Genomic DNA, 17,408 nt, shown 5'->3' with positions numbered 1-17,408 from the left:
ACCCTCTTTGCACCTATGTAGTGTCAGAGGTCACCAACTGCCACTACAGTACATAGCAATCAATGCAAACCTTGGAGGCTCTGTGGCTAAGGATCTGCGCCTGTGGCTGGGAGGTTGCCAGTTTGTATCCCGTGGTTGGAGGAGGAATCCTACTACACTGTTGGGCCCCTGAGCAAGGTCCTTAACCCCAGGGGTACTGTGTAAATGGTTGACCCTGTGCTCTGACCCCAAGTTTCTCTCCCTGTCTGTGTGTCTCATTTGAAGCAAGTTGGGGTATGTGAAAAGACAAATTCCTAATACAAGAAATTGTATATGGAAAATAAAGAGATCTTTACACATCTTCTGAGTGGCTACACACTTCTTTCTAATTCCATTTGAGTATTCTTCATTTAATAACATTCCCACATGAAATGCCACAGTGCTACCTGAGCTTCCTGATTCTTAGCAAAGTGTTGGTGCTTCTTTTTCTTCTTTACATGGAGTTTCATGTAGCCAATCTTTGATAGTGGCAATTCCAAACTTAGCCACATCTAAAATAAAAATATTTTTGATGGTGGAATTTTATATAAAAAACATTTCCAAACTCCACACTCCCAGTTGAAAATCCCAGACGCAGAATCTATGGCAGACAGGAAGCTGAGCAAGAGCCCACAAATAAAAGCGAGAAAGGAGCATAGCGCTGGTGATGGTTACTAAATGATAGTGTCATCTGTAGTAAAGTCAATCTTAAAATAAGAAATAATTACTGAGTGAGATAAAGATAGATACTTTATTGATCCCGTGAGGGAAATTGCAGTGCAACAGCAGCTTAACACAGACAACTCAGACACAGTGTAACGAATTATATAATAATAGTACAATACATACAATACAATACAAGAGTTACTCACAGTCCGGACACACAAAGAACAAACTAGAACAGAACAGTACACAGAAAAATCGTATCACACATATGAATATAAATATAGATAGAATATAAAGATGCTACTGAAGGAACAACAGAGAAAGGGAAGAGTGAGAATTCACATTTCACAGGAGATCCCCACTGTACCAGCTGGACCTTCTGTCCTTGGCCTGACATCACACGGGAGGAACAGTGGATGGGCAGACAGGACAGCTACTTTCCCGTGAATAGCCAAGGTCATCAAAGTTGTCTACTGAATAAATGATGTCAGCACCATATGATAACAACATAGAAGTACACCCAGGCATGCTACTGACACATACTGTGAACTTTTCACAGTATAGATAGATAGATAAGACTTTATTAATCCCATAGGGAAATTGATGAAATTTGTATGTCACAGACTAAACAAAACAAAGCATTACATATTTACATGGAATAAGGTAAATACTTCATGTTATACAGGAAACAAAAGAAAGGCTATAGAGTAGCCAAGAGAGTAATACAATTCTAAGATTCTGGAACATAGTCATGCATAGAGTCAGTATCAGTAAATCTGTATATAGTGATTTCCACTAATGATTGATAAGATTAACAAGAAGTTATTAAAACAGATTAAATATAGTTTAACATTTAACCCGAACTCCAAAATTTCAATTTTGAACCACTGGGTCACTAAACAGGGACAGTTTTCAGTTCTTTTATTCACTTTCTTTATGAAGCACTCTCATGTTCTGCCCAGACAATATTTTAGAGAGTTTAACTCATAATAAGAAAACTGCACTTACTGAAAAAATACAATCAGTGATCGTCCTTAAAAGCAATCCTAAACCAATTTACCTACCATCTACAACTCACCATGAGTCAAATTTAGGTGGTCAAGTGAGCTTCATCATGGTGAGAGCTATCCTTTCTATGGTTGGAGTAATTTATATTTATTAAGCCCAGAGACTTCAAAGAGTGTAACCAAACCTGGGCATAATCTACGCATAAAAGCTGCTAAATGATTAAATATGTTATATTGTTTCTTCTCATCACATAAAGAAGCTGTGAATGTTTCCTGTGAATTTACTGTTTTGAAGTGATTTTAAAACTTCAAAATCTCTTTTAATCCAATTTTTTATTTTTACTTGTGATTTTATCAAATCAATGTTGACAGTTCTGTGCTGTACAGTAAATATGTGTATGAATACAATATATTAAGAGGGGCCTATTAAAATAAATTGAAGAAATCTGTTGAAGAAGGGGATGTGGATGTGGTACCTTCTCCCAGAGCATAGGAGAATATATTCTATGTTAGAGTGGATGAGACAGGTCATCTAAGATTTTATGTGAGAGATTAATAAAGATGTTGCTCCATTAGACATGTTATTAAATCCAAGAATGCGCCAGTTATTTTGCCGCCAATCCTGATCACTTTGTTCAACTTATTTTTGTTCTGCAAGGACAAGTACCTCTGAATACAAAAGGTTAGAATGCACTGAATAAAATCCTTATAAAAAAGTGTCAGCATTATGTTTTGTACATTAAAACTACTTAACTTCCTTAAGAAGCACGACCTTTGATCTGCCTTTCTCATCCTAGCATTAATCCTGCATCAGCAGGGTCCGCTTGTCGGCCTGCCGTCGGGGGGGAGGAGAACAAAGCAATGTAGCCAATTCGTAGAGGGGGATTATTAGGAGGCATAGGAAATTTGGCCAGGATGCTGGGGTTACACCCCTACTCTTTTCGAGAAACACCCTGGGATTTTTAATGACCACAGAGAGTCAGGTCCTCAGTTTTACGTCGCATCAGAAAGAGGGCGCTTGTTTACAGTATAGTGTCCCCGTTACTATACTGGGGCATTAGGACCCACATGGACAGCAAGGTGAGTGCCCCCTGCTGGCCCCACTAACACCTCTTCCAGCAGCAACCTTAGTTTTTCCCAGGAGGTCTGACCAGGCTCCCACCTGCTTAGCTTCTTAAGTAGCCATATCACCCTGCAACTCACAACTGGCAACCCACTGAAGCTAAGCAGGTGTGAGCCTGGTCAGTACCTGGATGGGAGACCTCCTGGGAAAAACTAAGGTTGCTGCTGGAAGAGGTGTTAGTGGGGCCAGCAGGGGGCGCTCACCCTGTGGTCCATGTGGGTCCTAATGCCCCAGTATAGTGATGGGGACACTATACTGTAAACAGGCGCCGTCCTTCGGATGAGACGTAAAACCGAGGTCCTGACTCTCTGTGGTCATTAAAAATCCCAGGGCGCTTCTCGAAAAGAGTAGGGGTGTAACCCCGGTGTCCTGGCCAAATTTCCAATTGGCCCTTACCAATCATGGCCTCCTAATAATCCCCTTCTATGAATTGGCTACATTACTCTGCTCTCCTCCCCACTGATAGCTGATGTGTGGTGAGCGTTCTGGCGCACTATGGCTGCCGTCGCATCATCCAGGTGGATGCTGCACATTGGTAGTGGTGGAGGGGAGTCCCCATTACCTGTAAAGCGCTTTGAGTGGAGTGTCCAGAAAAGCGCTATATAAGTGTAAGCAATTATTATTATTTTTATTATTATTATTAGCTTCAGTGGGCTGCCAATTGTAAGTTGCAGGGTGACATGGCTGCTGGCAACCTTTGATCTGCCTATTGAAGTCAATTTACAATTGATAATAGTGGTAAGGTGCTCATTTAGTGTATCAATTAGCTGGAGGGGTCTCAGGAATAGAACTGTTTTTCTAAAATCAATAATTAATTTATTTTGTTTTATGTTTAAAAACAACAAATTATCCTGACACCAATTAAAAAAATACATATATCTAAAAGACTTGTGTTTTTCTGAAATAAACATATACATCTTTACATATCATTAAGTCAGAGAAAGCAATGATAAGCAAATTAATTAGCTCCTTTAAAAAATGATTTCTTTGAACATGCAGTAGTAAGGTATGACTGTTAAGAGTGCACGTTTGTACATTTCTAATTATAATATCTATTCAGTGCAATTCCTCTCTTGATTGAGAACATTGTGTATAGCCAAAGACAACTTCATTCTGAAAACAAATGGTGTTGCATGGAAGAGTCACAGTGATTGACTCAGTCTTCCATTGACTAGCACAACAAAAAAGGCCTGGTGTAGTACAGCATCACAACATGATACAATCCACAGTAAGAGGTACCCTCCTTTGGTAGAGAGTAATAAAAAAGAATGTCAGTTTTTACCATCTCTTCACTCACATGCTATGTTAAACATATTATACTGACAGGGTTGAAGTCCTTATTAGGTCCTAAAAAGGCTTTCTAGTCTAAAGAAAAAAATCTCAACCAACAGGAGTGATTTGAAATCGTGTTAGAACATCATGTACTGTATGATTCTTGTGACCCTCAAGAAACGCACCTTAATGTGAAACAAATCAGCAGACACAGTGAGGATATGTTTTTCTCAGAACTTGCTGAATGTATTGCTACCTGTCTTAATGGATGATAAGTCCTTCAATTGATATGTAAGAAATGTATTTATTTTTTATTTTCCAATGAAAACTAGTAATTGCTTCTTTTCTGTCCTATCTCTCATTTCCGGTTCTTTGCTGTCCTTCCAGTGTTTCTCTCTCTCTGGGGCTATATATTTCCGGGTCTTTCATTCTGCCTTCGCTCAGCATTGACGTTCAGATGTCCTGTAACCCGCATAGCACATGGGTTGCCCCACATCCGCTACCTGAGGGCATATGTTTCTATACGGCATTTCCTGAACAGCTGAGCCCGGGCTAACCCCCGTCTCGTCGCCACGCATAGGGTCTTCGCTCTCCTGTCATCCCATGGTTCATCCCTTCCAACATCTGTGACAGTAATATGATGTTTTGTCTTACAGTAATCTACATTTGAACTCACTATGCTATACTATAGTTCCTCATGTGTCATCAAGAGTGTAGCAAAGAAGCATTGTTACAATTCTAGAATTTTAAAAATTATTTACATTAATGTGTTTCACACTGTATATATTTCACTCAAGTTTATGAAATTTTTCAAATATAAATTTTGAACTTTATTCCTCCTTCCTCCCACAACAACCCAACACTATTTCTAAGGAGCAAGTTTTTTGTTCAGATATGAATATTTATTTATTCCCCCAGTAAGATATGGAAATGTCTGAAGGTATTTTAATATTTTATTTTTTTTAAGATGCTGCAGTTGAGGTATTCTTAAGGAGAATTGAACTGGATATGTCTAATCTGGTTACCTCCTAATTACTGGGGTGATGCTGGCATTTCAATGTTTCTGTGAAAATAATCCATGTGATATATAAGATATACAAGTATATTTTATTAAATATAAGATTTACATTTAAGAAGTACTGTAATTTAAGGTGTCCTGACAACTTATTAAATAGAAACTAGATTAACCTGAAAAGTAGATTATTTGACACATTGAGAACAGCTGCAAACAAGAGAAGGCCTTTCAGTCCATCTAGCCATTTATGTGGAACATTGTTCCAATTGTTGTTTCTTAATCCACTTCTTTAGCACTGCGGCCCTGCCAACAACCTTCTCCACTATCTAAATCCCATGCATTCCACTTCTGTGCTTTTCCCCAAAAGCTACTATTGTTAAATAGCCATAATGCCCAAATTAATCTTCATGAAATCTGTTTGACATTTCAATCACAGGGTAACACATGCCCCCTAACACAAGACTAGTATGAGACATTACAGATTACCCCCAACACTAATGCAAAGCGGAAAATCCTATTTATATCCCCACTTTTAAAGATGGTTTGAGATCTGCCTGCAGTTACCTAAGCTTGTGTAATGCCTGGTTATGCCAAACTCAGGGGTCTGTCACTTCATATAGAAATTTTCATTACCTTTAATGTAATTTGAAATGCCTGAATAAGGGATAAAACTTGTCTTATCTTTGCTATAACTGCAGATGATAAAATAATATTTCAATTGATTGCCTGATGTTTTTTCCTAGTAACAACATCCTGTATTTCTTTAATGAACCAACATATTTAGGTAAAGTTTGCTAAGGCCATTCAGCTATTTTTGTCTATCAGATTTAGAAGGCTGCAGACAGGTGATTTATAAGAAAATCAATTTATTATTATAATGTTAGATCTTATTCATATTTATCTGTTTCTCACATGTCCTTTGAAAAATACTGTTGTCACGGAATCAATACGTGGAATAGGAGGATTCTTATGCGTGACCGGAATCCCACAGGACGCAGAGTAGCAAAGGGACAATCCAAAAGACAAAATCCAAAGGCTGGGTCGATTAGGGAGGCAGAGGGTCCGGTGACGGGAGATATTCAAAAAGAATTCAAAAAACAAAATCCAGAAGGCGAGGTCAAGAGGCGGAAGCAGAAGATTCATAACAGGAGATCAGTCAAAGGGGACGGACACACACACACACACACACACACACACACACACACACACACACACACACACACACACACACACACAAAAAAACATTTGTGCTCACAGCAGCCAAGCTTGACTTAAGTGATGTGTTTGAGTTTAAACTTTTTAACTGCAACATGATTAGAGCTGATTGTGGTGACCACTAACAGACGTCATCTTGTTCCTGCTCCCCTGCAAAATCTCTGGAATCCTCCAAGAGTTAAATGCTTTGATATGGAAGGGTGTTTAACACCGAAACTGTGTTTGGTAGCACACTCAAGAGACAAATGTAAATATTTTCAGGGTGTCTTCTCATGTATTTTTGTCCATTATTTAACAGATCTTTTCTGTTATGAATGTCTTTATGTTTGTGATTATTTCATTAAAGTGAGAAAAGATTTCAAAAATCATTCTTTGTGCTTAAACCAAATTATTTGCATATATAAAATTAAAATACTGTACATCTGTGCTTTGAGTTTCATGAAAAGTAAACATAACTAAAATTGTATTTTTTTTGCAGAATCAGTTGTTTTTGGTATTATTTTTGTGTGAGAGACTCAAGTAAAGTTATGGATATACTTTCTGATCCTGTTTTTCTAAAACAAATGCACTTGGACATGAGTTTTCTGAATGTCTCCTTTAGAAACATCTTGCCAGGACCTGAAGTCCGCAACCATGAGTGGAAGTGTCAACCTAAAGATTGCTCCAAGGACACAGCAGGGCTCAGGTATTCCTCTGCCTCAGAGCTTAATTACCTCATCCAAGCCGGTGGACAAAAACCAAGGGACTGGAGGGACAAGGCAAATGAAACAGTTGCCAGTGAGTGCCAAGGGTACAACATCCTCCAAAGAATTGCTAAGAGGAAGTACTCTCAGATCCTGGGAAAGGAATCAGCTTCTGTTCCAGAACACTGGCATGTCCAGAGCTTGTAGTTCATCTAAGGCTTCCTATGCTTCTGAAAGAGACAATGGGACGAGATCTGCATTCAGCAGCCCTCGGATCTCAAGAAAGGAGGCCCCCAGGTCAAAAGACACATTGGACGTCAACAAGAGCTCCCTAGCTTTTGGTGCTTTCAGGGATCAGAAGCAGAACAGAAACAAAGTCACACAACAGGGCAATTCAGGATTTTTGCAAAATGCCAATGAGGATTTGCAAGAGAACAAAAGCTGCACCAGGGAAGACAGTGCTCTTTCCCCATGCACAGCCAAAGAGAGGGTGCCTGCCACATTCAGCAATGACAATTTGCTGCCCAATTTAGCTCCTACTAGAACGAACAGCATTAGGACAGATAAAGGCCATCTAGATTTCAGCGTCCCTGGTGGGTTGGGGAGTTTCTCTGATGAAGAAATGGGCACTCCAGAAGACTCTTCTCCGACTAAACAAGAGCAACCTGTATCCCCTTCCGTGAGTGTTCAGGGAGACAGTGCTATAATGTTACCCAAAGGGAACCAGCCATCACAAGTCAATATGGCTGCAGTGGCACCTTTCAGGTACAGGTAAGTGCTCAGCTTTCTATTTCCTAAAACAACACTAAATGGTATTTTTCAGACATTGAGACTGCCTTCAAAAGCCATTTGTGGGTCACCTGTGCATGTTTACAAGTGGTCACTTGAGCAAGCAGTAGTAAGACCCTAGTCAGACACTAAATGCATCTCATCTGGCTTATATATACTGTAGCATAATGTGCCTGCTTTTGAAGTGTTATGAGTTTATGGAATTTATGGAATTAACTCATATCTTTGTCCCTAATGGCCTGTCATATCCATGTGTTTTTCATAAATCTGTCTATAGACAGTAGTAATTCTGCATCTCCATTACTGAAGGCACTTCAAAATCCTTAGTAACATATGTTTCACACATTTTCTCTTCTTTCTTTCAGTGGTTTCCCTCTTTATTGCTACTCTTAAAGAGGAACTGAAACACTATATTTATATTTTGTCCTTCGAAAGAATCAGCATTGATTCATGCATTTCATACCACAATAAAAGTAAAATGTATACAGTAACTTGTAAAACCTCCATGTTACATCACAAAACAGACAAAAGTTCCATACCACACAGCTCCATTTTCTGCAATTCAGAAAGAGGCAACAAAACAGTGAAGTGAAGCTGGCTTATTAAATTGTAACAAAGCAAGTTTGTAAATACATCTCTTTTACAGGTAAACCAATAGTAATACTGCTCTGGATTTCCAAATGGTTTTGCTAATAAATACTACTTATTTGTTAACTGTGCATGCAGATCACGTTTTAACATCTATGGTAAAATGTCTATTGCACAGCCTGTACTTATTCACTCATATATCACATTAGTCATTACAGTGACTAGTGAGCAGGAAGGGCCGCTTCACGTTGCAATTTGTGGGAGCTCTCGCTCTTCCTCACTCCCATGGCAAGACCAGGGGTTTGCAACAACATGGTGACTTACAGTACTTTCACAAAGTTCATGATTTTGTGCTTGATTTGGAATTGGTAAAATATTTCTATACCATCAATTAATTTATTTTATTACCGAGATTTAATAACTGGTCTGAGGAAATGGGACTGGAGTTCCCCTTTAATGCTTCTGTACTGTCTCTTGATTTCTCTTTTACTTCAGACTCTCTTCTGTTTCTCTACAGCATTTTTTTCAATTGCTTGCCTCCTTTTATTTTGATAGAGATAGTATAAATTAAACTGTATTTGTGCAAACACCTGGTTTCCTGCCATCTCAGTGTCATTAATCTGCTCTGATGGCTAAATGAATTAGGCTCACTGAATGAATCATTGGACTGGCTTTGGAAGAGTGCCTTGACATGGCTAGAGAGAAAAGCTGTATTTTTTCTCTTATTCTCATTTATTACGCAGTAAATAATTTGAAAAATTCCTGTTTCTACAAGAAAAACAAGTTCGAGGCCATATGTCAAGGAACATTATCAGAGATGTTATTCATAGACACGTAGCTAGAATACTTAAACTCTACTTAAAAGAAGAAGATTGGTAGATTGTCCTACATTTCTTAAATGATACTGTACAGTAGATGGAGCTAACTAAATACTTGGAAAACACTGAGATTTTAAGAGACAGACAACATGGATTTAAGAAAGTAAGGGTGTTTTCTAATGAACTTGCTAGAATTCTTCAAAAAGGAAAATGCTCGGGTATATAGTAAAAAGTTTGGAATTTAAATCCAGGGAAGTTATGCTTAAGATCTCAAATGTACAGTACTTGTAAGACCTCATTCAGAATCCTGTGTTCACTTTTGAATCACCATATCATCTAAAAGATATTACAGATATAGAAGAGCAACAGAAATGATTCCTGATTTCAGGTGGCATGAATAGATTGAGGGAACTGAATCATTTTATTCTAGAACAGAAGAGATTGAGATACTCAATATATTATAACATAGATATTATACTGCATACATTTTAATATGCTGTACATATATATTAACTTGACATCATAATATAACCAGATAATATGAGGGTATAGATTTGAACAACCCAGGGGATTGTCCACACCTAACCACACCTAGGGTACTAGTAGCTTATCGATCTGGGAATCTCTTCCAGTTGTTTGTTGAAGTGAGTAGGGAATCATCTTTGACAACTACAGTATATACGGTAGCTCTAGACTCCCACACCTCTTGAGCTAAGTTGTTTAAAAATCTAGTAAACCTACCTCAAAAAGTTATACTGTATGTAAAACTCTAACTTATGTAATTATAATGATCAGAATCTTTCCTTTATATTTAATTAAAATTCAATAAAATGAAAAGGTTAAATTAAGAAAAAACACACAGAGAAGAAATGTTTTGATAGTGACATACTGTACTATACAGTAAGATCACAAAAAGATCTCTTGTTGAACACAGGATAAGAATTCTGTATAGGAACTGTGTACATAACTAAGACAGAACTGGTATTATTGACTTAATTATTTTAGGCTCCAGATTGAGGACAATGATGTTTCTTCACTAGAGGACTTTAGTGACTGTTCCTCAGACTCCATGGAGCTGTCCTGCCCGAGCATAGGTGAGTGTTATTTTCCATTAGTGAACTTTGCATGTCCTTCTTTTGATTTATTTCTTATTCTCCCATGTTTTCATAAGTCAATGAACTGTTTTATGAACTTTAATGGAATCTGAGTAAATGCATGCATGAAAACCAATTTTCCTGTTCAAGAAAATACATCTTGTAAGAAAAATACTTAAATACAAAGTGAGAAATGACCTAGTAAAAGTAATAAAAAGTGTCATAAAAATATCTGCATATGCAAGTAGGCATTAGAGCAGCTTCAACTAATAATATAAATAAGACACTTTATGTCTTTCATGAGACATGAAGTATCCTTTGAGACTGATGTATTACAGGCATTATGTTAAGAGATAATTTTGTCCTTCAGTAAATTACTCAAATTAGTCAGTTCATCACTACACACTTGTTCAATTGATCTCTGCTGAAAAAAACTACTAAAGTTATAAGTAATAGGTTTATTCCATGCTGAAAAGAGAAGAAAGAAAACACAACGTTTTGGCCATGGAGCCTTCTTCAGGTGTGAGTGAATAAACCTATTACTTGTTCCTTTGCATCCTACGCATGCTGATGCTGCTACAGTACCCACATGAACTACTATAAAGTTATATACCAACAATATAAATGAGGTTCTGTAGGATCTTCTTTTATACATTTTCTTTACAATGCTGGAAAAAAAACATACAGTATAAAGACATTTCAAGCAGATTAGAATGTGGTTTTCATTGAAGAGCCAGTAAAACAGCAGGACACTAAAATATTCAGGACACCCAACAAAGAAATATATATCTAAAAAAGACAAAACATTCAAGAATTTCTAGCAGAATATTAAATAAGTAAGTTTTAATTTGTAGAGCTCCAATTTGATGCCACACGTTATTATAATGTTAAATGTCTGTGAATCCTGTTGTGACCATAAACATGCTTGTGGTCAAAAGATTTACTGTAGAAATAAAAGCACAGAACAGAATGCTAGATTAAGGCAGACGAGAGGCAAGCATACTAGCCAATCTTTTCAATCTCTTCCTTGGCTGCCGCAAAAGTGGGAAACCTCCTCCTATTTAAATTAAGCTCCTATTTTCTCTTATTTCTCCATGTGGGAGCTACAATTGTCCATGTGCCTGTGTTCAGAGAGTAATGTAAACCAGTTATAATAAGTCTTCAGATTCTGGGAACATTACACATTACACTACCTGCTTGCAATAACAGCTGGCCCCAGCTGAACTTACCCATCTGGAGTTGGCTTACAGCATGGAGCTCAGTCCAGTCTCAGATCTTGGTCTTGCACCTAAGTATAAGTTTTGTACTGCGGCGTCCTATGCCTTAGTCACATCTGCCAAGCCTGCACACAAAGTCCTAGTGCAAGTATCAAAGTTTCAGGCATGCAAGACTCAAATACCATCTCAGGATAGTAGACTGCAGGAGATGATATGCCTCCTCTTTTCCCCCCTGCTTGCCTATCTCCCCAGAACTTTCAGCGTCTCAGTCACTCACACAACACCTGTAACCATTCTCTCACAGTTTTTGCAGTCATTGGATTGAGGTAGGTATTTAGGCTTTTCTCCTTGGCTCTGGAGCCTGGTCATCACAGTTGCAGCTGAGTACAGTAGTTAGTTTATCTCCCTGGCCATTTTTCTGCATTCAGACCCCAGTGATTACGGCTTAGTTATGCTCAACTAAATAAAAGAATGCTAAGATTTCTAACATTATTTTTAAGTCTTTACTGCTAGCACTTTTTATTGTACCAGGAAAGACAGAAGAAATTGCACATTTGCATTATGGACAAAATCTTTAGAAAGTGCTTATCTATTAGGAGTTTTCATCACACCACCTGAATTTAAATTGCAAACTGTGTACTGTACGTCTTGGTTAACAGCTACGAATCTCAAAACCACACATAATGTATAGTAGGAGAGAAGGGGAAATCTTTGCTGAAGCCTCTGACCCACCCACCTTCAAATAATTTGACTTTTGACATTTTAGAGGCTAGAAGTCGGGGTTGGGGTGGGTTTCAGACATTGATTTTCAGCTTGCTATGTAATAGCATCCCCTGGACTTGTTGGGTGCCTATGAACTTGTAGTATTATGAGTGAGATCTGCATTACTCCTCTAATTGAGCACTAACTCTGCTTAAGTGCTGCAAGTCTCATAGTATGAAAATGCACATTTCATAGAAAAGCACTAAGCAGCCTTGGGCTGCTACAAGCAGTATATCCAAGGTAATAAACAATTTGGCATTACCTAATTAGGAGGAAATAAAAATATCCACTAATTGTAATTCTCATTTTTAAACAAATCCAGCTTGAATGGATGAGAATTTACTTTTTTTTACCACACTACATAAACGCTAGTTCTCACATTTATGAGCAGTGCATTTGCAAATTTAAGTTAAAAATGTCAATATTACTTTGTATAGCAGCAAAATAAAAAGAGTTATACTGTTATATGTGACAGGACAAATCAGCTGAGAAAGATTAATTTAGAATGAAAACCTGGCCAAAAAGGCTTAACCGATGTTACTCAGAAGACAACAATAAAAGAGCAGTTAAAATAACAATAGAGCATAACAGGATGTGTAAGTGTTAACATGTGCAAGGGTCAAGCAGAAAAATCTTCAGCTTTGTCTGCAGTGTGTTCAACTGTATGTGTTCAACTTTATGAGGTGTATCCCTCACATGATTCACCTCAGGATGTTGACTTTTCCTTGTGAAACCTGTTGAAGAAGGGTTAGAGAGCCATGTCACTGTTTTAAAGAGGTGTGCATTCACCCATCTGTATTTCTGAGTATGGGAATGTTAAGTGGAAATGGGTATTATGGTACACGTCAATTAGCAGGACTGGACTAGGGTGGAATAATTGCTTTAGTCTGGGATATAATTGATCACGTCTGTGTGATTGGGGAGAGGCTACATCCTCACATGTGACTTCCTTATTAAACTTAGTTGGTTTGTTAAAAAAAGGGTCTATCTGTTGACAGTGTGATTTTGTTGAAGTTTCTTTATTAGTTTTGTACTTTTCTCGCACTTGTCTCATATTGGCAAAAAAGCAATGCCTTTGAAGAAAATCTTTTAATAATTTTTATCTTTTGTTTCTGGGTTGGAAATCATTTTTATTCTTTAGCTGAACAGAATGAGTCCCATTTAACCTTGGCCATTACATGACATTCAATGATTTTTCTAAAGTTTGTAGCTGCTCATGGGAGGTCCTGTTTAATAAGTTCAATAAACCATATTATTGTTGTCCAAGACAAGCAGGATAAACATCTGAAGTAGTGTATGTGTAGAAAACATTTTGAATTTAAATACAAGCCAAGATCTACCCCATGAATGTAAAATAAATTGTCAATTTTAATGTGAACAGTATATATGTGTGTGTGTAACTCATGGCTATACAATAACTGTCAGTGCCTTGAAATCTGACAAGTTACGGCTGCTATTGGTAGATGGGTAACTGTGAATCATGTGCTATACAGTACTTTGACTATCGTTTGAGAGAATGCTGTGTCACCAAGGAATGTGGAACTAAAGTAAGCTTTCACCTTTAAAACACAGAATTATAGAAGTGGGTCCATTGATTTACCTTTCATCTCTTTATAATTCTTGCACAGTAATTATTTCAGTATCAGCTTCAGTGATTTGTAAATCGAACACCAGATGGAATTTAGTAGCCAACCCACAGATGTCTACTCAAGGAATGAATTTCCAGATTCCACAGTTAATTTGTCCAGGTGTGTACGTATTTTGGGTTGCAACTCTTTTTCTTTGATTTTTTCACTATTTTTTTCCGATCCCTTAATCACTTTAAATCCATCATCAGTCTGAATGCATCCACAGTACTGTCTATACAGTACAGTATGTGAAAAGTTTCTGTCCTTTCCCTGCAGTTCACAGATCATATTTAATGATATGCCGTAAGGAAGCTGAAGTCTTGCCACCACACATTTTCTGACAACTCACTGCAGAGCTCATTCCTAATTTTAGAAAGATGACAATTTTAAGCAATAGATCTAGAATTCTTTGTAGCACCCTTACTTCACTTAACCACCTCACATCAGCCTGGAGAGATATTTCACTCTTGGCAGGTTCAATGTGCTTGAATACGGATTTAAACACATAGTGCTAAAGGCCTCTTTCTCAAATCAATTTTACAATTTTTACAATTTTCCTCACGTGGGAGAAACCCATCTTTAACAATTTAATTCGCTGGTGGAATATATAGTGGCAATGTTTTTTAAAGAGATGAAATTGGGAAATTATTTCTGCAAAACCCAACAGCACCCATATTTGCACAAAGCATAACAGTTGCACAATCAGTTATGAAAGAAACTATTTTGATGACTGTGTTTTTTTCCCCAGCTAATACATTGTGAATTAGTTGTACATATCCTCACCACCTTTACTTTCTTTGAAGTGTGAGTGGATGAGAATACCCTATCTTATTAACGCCTAATAAACAATGTGCACTTAAACAATCAGCTGGGCTACAGTATGTCAGTCATGTTAACTGATTTATTGAATTGTAACAAGAGGTATTTGTAGTCCTTCAAGAGTTTCTGTAGTTGTTTTTTCACTCATCTTGCTACCAACAAAAAAGCAATCATGCTTTTTGAAAAACCTTTTGAATAAATCATCCAGTAACCAGAGACATTGTTTTTATTTTTTTTTGTTTTAACAAAAGTTGATAAAAATAAATGACGCTTTAGTACAGGATCCAACTGAGATCATGCCTTGGGGTAACAGATGTGTGCTACATTTGATAACCAATGCAAGTGATAACCAAAGGTAAAGATTTTAACAACAAAGACTTGCTGGCACAGACCGGTCACAAGGAATGAGGCACTTTCTATAATTTTACCTGTTGACATTGTCATCAGATAGATTAAAATCTGATATAAACTAATTCTAATTGGTATCATTAGGTGAGCACTAATGATATATCAAAGTTTTGTTGCCTTAAACTGATTGTACAAAATTGTAATTTTTTTTTTGCAACCGAGCATCAGTGCTGTCTTAAATGTACCTGTGTTTTAGAGAAAAATGTTTTATTTTTTTAAAAGGCTATTTTCCTTTGAATAATTTTACCTAACTGAGGTTAGATTTCTCTCCTATTTTCAGTGTAAGATCAAGCTGATAAACAACAAAGACGTGTTTTCATAACCTTTTTTGCTCATCTTTATCAAGGATGCCAATAACTGGAGGGCGCTGTATATGGATTAGCAGCATGTGGTTCATTGTTGTAGAGGTATGAATCTGTATGAGAATTGCCTAGTGCCTAAGCAATAGTAATATAGCTAGAAAAAAGCCCAGGATAAAATATCCTCCTATCACATTGTGCTTCTTTAGGAAGTGGAAGAGGTTAGAAATCATTCTTATACATCTTTTACAGTATTGTAAGATAAACTTAATTGTTTGTTAACATTCTATGATCTTAAAAGTAAAATAAAATTGATGTACTGTACTGTAGGTCAACAGCAGTCAGGATCTAACTTATCAGCCCTTCTTTCTTGGACAGAAGCAGAACAAGGTAGGCTTCAAGTCTGCTGGAATTGTAGTGCTTTTGGAGGAAAATGAGGAAAAGACTGGAAAGCGCAGTGCTTAGCATTGCTGCCTTGCAGCGCTGGGGTCTTCGGTTCAATGCCTAGTATGCTATCTGTGTACAGTTTGTATGTTCTCCCTGTATTCATGTGGGTTTCATCCAGGTGCTTTGGACAAAGTAGTAGGTTTGTGTCTGTGCGTGTCCTGTCAGGACCTGTTGCTTGTCAGGATTGGCTCTGCAACCTTGGATAAAGCAGTTATAAAATGGATGGCTGTATTAAAGAGATTAAATAAGTGGGTCAGAGGAGATTATATGAGATGAGTAGATATGTTTTTAAAAAATAGTTCAATATCATTATGGACATTATTAATTTTACAAAGCTCACTAGTACTCTTGATTCAGTTACTAGATGTGAAGGAACTCACCACCAGCAAAGGAAAGCACCAGACCAAATAAACATAGTTAAGCATCAAGCTATCAAACATAACCAAGATTTAAGACATTTTCATTGAATGAGTTTACCATTTTTTGTCAAATGTTTCATGAATAACTAAAACTGTTAAATGAAAAAAAATGATTTTTTCTTTTTAGTATTTTATCACGTTCAAGAATGTCAAAAATTAGGTTTGTGAATTGAAGGTTGTGGATCCTATCCCATTTTGAACTAATGGGTTTGGGTGCTTTAATTTCTAATTTACCAGATTCGAATCTGTGGGATTCTTAAAGGTCCTACGTTCATCAAATAGTACTCTTTTGCTTGGCTAAAACTGAAAGCACAAGGCTCAACCATGGGCTATTGTAATGTTTGACTCTTTCATGATCGCAACTTCTCCTCTTAAGGGCACTCCATGCTTTCCTTGTTAGTTTCATCTCCCGCACCTGTTCCCTGTTCCTGCCCCTTTTTAGTTCCCCCTTAGAAGCCAGACTCTGACGATATTCCGGGCTCTGCATTGGTTCCCACATCAAGCAAGCCTGGGACCTGGATGGGCCTGGCCCCGATAAGCTTTTAGTTTCTGTTCCTGTTCCCGTTCCCGTTTCCCCTGCCAGTTTCAACCCGGTTCTGTTTTTTTAAATAGTTTGTCTCGGATGGATCGCCTAGCCTTGGACTTTTGCTCTGTTTTGGATTTCTCTTTTGACTCATCCCTTTACTGCGAAACCATTTTTGAATGGAATCAAGGCTAGCCCAAAGGCTCTGACTGGACTTCATTGAAAAGGAGATACAGATGCAGCCATTCAAAATGCGCGGGCGATACCGCATTATTTTCCGGTGCGCTGTAAGCAGTCTACCGCGAGTTACCGGTAAATACCGCTAGTTACCGTAAATTCTCCTATAATACCGCAAGCAAAATAATAGTATCCGGAATTTCCGCATGGTAGAGCTAATAAAGCTCAACCTCTCATGTTTGAGCTGTCGCCATCAAAGTCTTTAACGAAGATATTACTAATAGTATTAATAATGAATGACCTTGGACAAGCTGTAAGTGTAAACTCAAAGTATTGCCCTGGTCCACATTCTTTTTTTCATTGACCGTCTTTGTAAAAGTAACACCACAGCATTTCGCAATCACGCGTTTGTTTCCAATCA

At 37.6% G+C, this 17,408-nt stretch overlaps 1 protein-coding gene across 5 annotated transcripts in view; it reads left to right on the top strand.

The window, feature by feature from the left end:
* Positions 1-17,408, top strand: part of nav1a (neuron navigator 1a) — a 257,779-nt gene that overhangs the window by 38,750 nt on the left and 201,621 nt on the right. For all 5 annotated transcript variants that reach the window (XM_088639806.1, XM_088639807.1, XM_088639804.1 and 2 more), the window contains exons 3-4: positions 6,918-7,770; positions 10,200-10,288. In XM_088639806.1, coding sequence (XP_088495932.1) covers positions 6,950-7,770; positions 10,200-10,288 — 910 coding nt within the window. In that variant the 5' untranslated portion in view covers positions 6,918-6,949. The remainder of the gene's footprint in view (positions 1-6,917; positions 7,771-10,199; positions 10,289-17,408) is intronic.

This window comes from Lepisosteus platostomus, chromosome 7, assembly GCF_059453375.1.
Source record: "Lepisosteus platostomus isolate fLepPlt1 chromosome 7, fLepPlt1.hap1, whole genome shotgun sequence".
Lineage (NCBI taxonomy): Eukaryota > Metazoa > Chordata > Actinopteri > Semionotiformes > Lepisosteidae > Lepisosteus > Lepisosteus platostomus.
The sequence above is the reverse complement of the archived record's forward strand: the minus strand, read 5'-3'. Positions and strand labels throughout refer to the sequence as shown.